This window comes from Chrysemys picta, unplaced genomic scaffold, assembly GCF_011386835.1.
Source record: "Chrysemys picta bellii isolate R12L10 unplaced genomic scaffold, ASM1138683v2 scaf1053, whole genome shotgun sequence".
NCBI lineage: Eukaryota > Metazoa > Chordata > Testudines > Emydidae > Chrysemys > Chrysemys picta.
Window position 1 is genome coordinate 9,434 of NW_027053760.1, and position 4,910 is coordinate 14,343.

Genomic DNA, 4,910 nt, shown 5'->3' on the forward strand with positions numbered 1-4,910 from the left:
CCCCTTCTTTTTATAGTCCTGCCCCCCATTGAGAAGCATTTCCAGCTAGGAGAAAGGTGACAGGCAGTCTGGTGAAGAAAGGAAACTCCATGCAGTTTCTTTGCTAAAATGTAGATTTCTATCCCTGCCCCTTTCCTTGTCAAAGAATGGCCACTTAGCAGGTAATGGTCTATCAGCCTTGTTGAGTCAGACTTGATGCCTGAAGTATCAGCTTGCCCTTTGTCTCTGAGGAAGTGGTTTAGCTACTCCCTGGACTTATCTGGGAAACATGCTTGAGTCATGATTTCATCTTATGTTCCTAACTTTACATGTAATGATGCCATGTGCATTTTGCCATGATATTCATCAGCAAGTTATGAGTTTTTAACTAATACCTCACAAGGCAAACCTTGTACAAGCATTATAACAATACCGTGTAGTGTGTGAACATAGGTCTATTCCGTTACCTGCCCCATGCATCTGAATGGGATGTTAACGGCAGGACACACTGCTTTGGGAGCCATGCCAACCCATCCCAGCAGGGAGCTGTGTGTGGCAAGAATGGAGGAATTCAGTTGGCTTGCTCTCTTCAAAAACAGATACACTCTAGCTGCTGGGGTATGTACTGGTGGGGGGGTGTCCTGCCACCACCCCTTCATCTCTAGGGGCAGAGGAAACTCCTGATGCTCCCCTAGAGAGGGACGGATGAACACAATGCTATTCCTGGGTGAGAAAATGCATTAGCCTTGCCTCTCTGGAAGGGGATGACACTTTCGTCATCACCATTCCAAGTGGAGGGTGAGTTTACGGGGAAGGGGGAAGGAACATGTCATGATCTGTCTAGGACCATAAATTGCCTTTAATTTCACCCTGATCTTTTGGAAAAAAAAATAATAATTTGAAGTTATTTTTCAGTTTAACAAGTTTAGTGGCATAAGCAAATACCCCCTGGTCCTCAACTCACACAAGCAAAGTGATGCACTGGGGGCAAGAATTGGAAGCAGGGAGCTTTAAGAGGTTATTTTCCTTTATAATATTTACATGGGAGGAAATGGTGGTGCTGGGATATCGGCAGTTATCTCGGGGAGATGGGAGAAGGGCGGGCGGGGCTGTCTATTGACAAAAACTGGAGCTGGTCAAAAAAGGGGGAAAATGTTTCACAAAAAAAGTTTATCCCTTTTTTTCCTGTGGGAAAAAATCCACCAGCTATATTTAAACCTCAAACTGTGGCAGTTGTTCAGCCGCCTTCCCTGATATTTCAAATACCGATGCCTCCATTCCAGCAAAGATCTGTGTATTTGTGGGGGGAAAGGTACTGAGCTGTCTGTGTGTCATGTTGATTAAAAGGCTAGAAGTCAGGAACTCCTCCATTGCCACTGATTGGCCATAATAACACTTTGCACTTATACATATACAGAGATGAAAAAAATAGGAGAGAAAAAGTATTGTTATGCGGGTATCATCAGGTGGTGCTGTTGTACCTGGTCTCCGTTCTTTTTTTCAGGGTCTGTCTACACTAAAGCTGGAAGGTGTAATTTCCATCTCAGGTAGACATACCCCTTCTAGCTCTAATCGAACTAGCATGCTAAAAATAGAAGTGTAGCCTAGACAGCATGAGGGCTTATGCCCGATTACATGCCGAGGGTTTCAAATGAGATCATTCTCGGGGCGGCTAACCCGTCCTGCCATTCGCACCACCGTGGCTACGCTTCTGTTTTTAGCATGCTAGCTTGATCAGAGCTAGAAGGGGTATGTCTACCCTAGCTGAAAATTACACCTCCAGTGCCAGTGTAAACATCCTCTTAGTGTGCAAGCAAGTTTTGACTCGAGGGGAACATGCGGTGTTGTTATCATCTTTGGGTAAAGTAAGGCTTTGGTTGTAGATGCAGCTTTGGGGGGAATGGGAGTTGTGTGAGTGGCAGGAGAGTTTGGTCTCTGATTAAAGTCAATTTTTGAGGCAGAGTTGCTCCCTGGGTATCAGTGTTGGGATGAGATTCCTGGAATAAGAGATGGCCCTGCATGTTGTTTGACCATCTCATTTCAGGACTGGTAGAGATGTGTGAATAAAGCAAGTTACACTCAGAATACAGCCAGACTCTGCGTCATAGATTTAACTGCTGCCGGGAATTTGACTTGCAAGGCCCCAGACATTGACAGAGGGGCAGTGCTGGTTTCAGAATAAGAGGCAACAATATTCTTTTACTGTCCATTATTTATACTGACCCACAGGTGCTCTTGATGCCCCGACAAAGAGAAAGACGAGGTCACTGCCTTGAAGACCATACCATGGGCAACAGTGACATCATGCAGAAGTCATTGATATATTAGAAGTACCGAAATTTGCAACTTTTCACATTTTTGGAGAAAGAAATGTGTGGGTAGTTAATTTCCTTAGGGCTGATTTAACTTCCCTGTTTCTCAGACTATAAACCACAGGGTTCAACATAGGACTAAACAAGGTATAAGACAAGGCAATCAAAGTGTCCTCATCTAGGGAAGTAGTTGATTTGGGTATTAAATACACAAAAAAAGCACAGCTGAAGTGTGTGATCACAACGATGAGATGGGAGGCGCAGGTGGAGAAGGTCTTGCGCCTGCCTGTGGCAGAGTGGATCTTCAGGATGGCGACGAGGATATAGATGTAAGAGAGGATGATTCCTGTGAAGGTGCCTAGCAAAACAAAGGCACACAGAAAAACAATGGCAATCCCAATGATATGATGGTCACTGCACGCCAGCCTCAGAACGGGCAAGATGTCACAGAAGAAATGTCTGATGGCATTGGGCCCACAGAAGGGCAAACTGAATATAAGGGAACTGATGCCTAGTGCTATAAGAAAGCCAGTTGCACATGAAACGGCGACCAGCTCAACGCAAACCCTCCTGTTTATCACAACTGGGTATTGCAGCGGCTTACATATGGCCACATAGCGATCGTAAGCCATGGCGGACAGCAGGAAACAATTTGTGCCCCCGAAGCCAAAGAAGCAGAACATTTGAGCAGCGCATCCCAGGAAAGAAATTGTTTGGTTTCTCGACAGCAAACTCACCAGCAGCTTGGGGACGACAGCCATAGTGGTGCAGGTTTCCGAGAAGGACAAAGCGAAGAGTAAGAAGTACATGGGGGTATGGAGGCTCCGATCAACACTGATGGCTGCCATGATGGTGATGTTGGAGGTCAGGATTATCACGTACACCGGGGAGAACACCAGGAAAAGCAGAACCTGCCGCTCTTCCAGACTGGAGAATCCCAGCAGCAGAAATAGAGACACGGTGCTCTCATTTCCTCTGGGCATCATCAAAAGCATCTAAACTCAAGGGGGAAAAGGAGGCAAAAAATCTTAGGAGCTATACAACACCATCAGAGTTGCTTCCTTAGCTCCAACACAGCCTCAGACATGATCAAATGATTGGTGTGAAGGAACTGAAACAAGCCCAAGACTGCTGATTTGTTTCTATTGTATTTTATAGTCATGTATTCATTGCTCAGATATTGCAGTGGTGAGAGCCCATTTAAGGAGCTGGGTAGATTGACTGATTTATTGATTGATTTATAAAAGTTACGGTAGTAACATTAGCTTTGGCTGCAATATGCTCTGGTTCCGGGGAGGTGTTACAGTATGGACAATGACAATGTAAGTTTATCCCAACCAATTTCCCCAACTTGACTCCACTTTGTTTCAGAAGGATCACTTCTAAAGAACATAAGAACGGCCATACTGGGTCAGAACAAAGGTCCATCTAGCCCAGTATCCTTTATTCTGACAGTGGCCAATGCCAGGTACCCCTGAGGGAATGAACAGAACGGGTAATCATCAAGTGATCCATTCCCTGTCGGTCATTCCCAGCCTCTGGCAAACAGAGGCTAGGGACACCATCCTGCCCATTCTGGCTAATAGCCATTGATGGACCTATCCTCCAAGAGGGATCAAGACTTCATGGACTATTTATTATTATTACAGTTATTTAGGTAGCATCCAGGAACCTTACCATAAACCAGAATCTATTGTGCTAGATGCTGTACAAAAACAGAACAAAGAAAAAACAGTTCCTGACCCCAAAAGCTTACAATTTAAGTACAAGACAATAGACAACAGGTGGGTGCAGACTGATGGATGGAGGAGTACAAGGAAGCAATGAGATGATAGGCAGTGGCTGTAGCACACCATCTGCCTAGCTACGGTCAATGTTTTTATAGTCATCCGAGAAGAGGAGAGTTTTATTTAGTCCTTTTATTGTCTGTTGCAAGTTCCCAAAGAAGGGTAATGTATGCCACTAGTAAGGGGTGTTATTAATACCAAAGGGTATGCTCCAGGAATTATTTTGGGAAGTTCTCTGGCCTGTGATATACAGGAGATCAGTCTAGATGATCACAATTGTCCCTTCTGGCCTTGGACTCTATGAATCTCTGCGGGAAAAAATTGATGTGGGTATGTGTCTATTAGCAACTGGACAGAACATAGAACTGGGAGTTAGTGGACCTGTTTTCTGTTCCCAGCTCTGCCACTGGCTTTCTTCATGACCATGGGCAAGACACTTCACCTCCCTGTGCCTCATCTGTAAAATGGGGGACATTGTGCTCATATGCCTTTAAGAACATAAGAATGGCCATACTGGGTCAGAACAAAGGTCCATCCATCCCAGTATCCTGTCTACCGACAGTGGCCAATGCCAGGTGCCCCAGAGGGAGTGAACCTAACAGGTAATGATCAAGTGATCTCTCTCCTGTCATCCATCTCCACCCTCTGACAAACAGAGGCTAGGGACACCATTCCTTACCCATCCTGGCTAATAGCCATTAATGGACTTAACCTCCATGAATTTATCCAGTTCTCTTTTAAACCCTGTTATAGTCCTAGCCTTCACAACCTCCTCAGGTAAGGAGTTCCACAAGTTGACTGTGCGCTGTGTGAAGAAAAACTTCCTTTTAAA

At 45.1% G+C, this 4,910-nt stretch overlaps 1 protein-coding gene across 1 annotated transcript; it reads right to left on the reverse strand.

Moving 5' to 3' along the window:
• Positions 1-2,329: 2,329 nt before the first annotated feature.
• Positions 2,330-3,274, reverse strand: LOC135979620 (olfactory receptor 10T2-like). The gene has a single exon (XM_065579925.1). It carries the CDS (start codon positions 3,272-3,274, stop codon positions 2,330-2,332), a length of 945 nt encoding a protein of 314 aa, XP_065435997.1.
• Positions 3,275-4,910: the final 1,636 nt, after the last annotated feature.

Coding starts and splice junctions, on each gene's coding strand:
- LOC135979620 (XM_065579925.1), bottom strand. CDS start 3,274: ATGCCCAGAGGAAATGAGAGCACCGTGTCTCTATTTCTGCTGCTGGGA.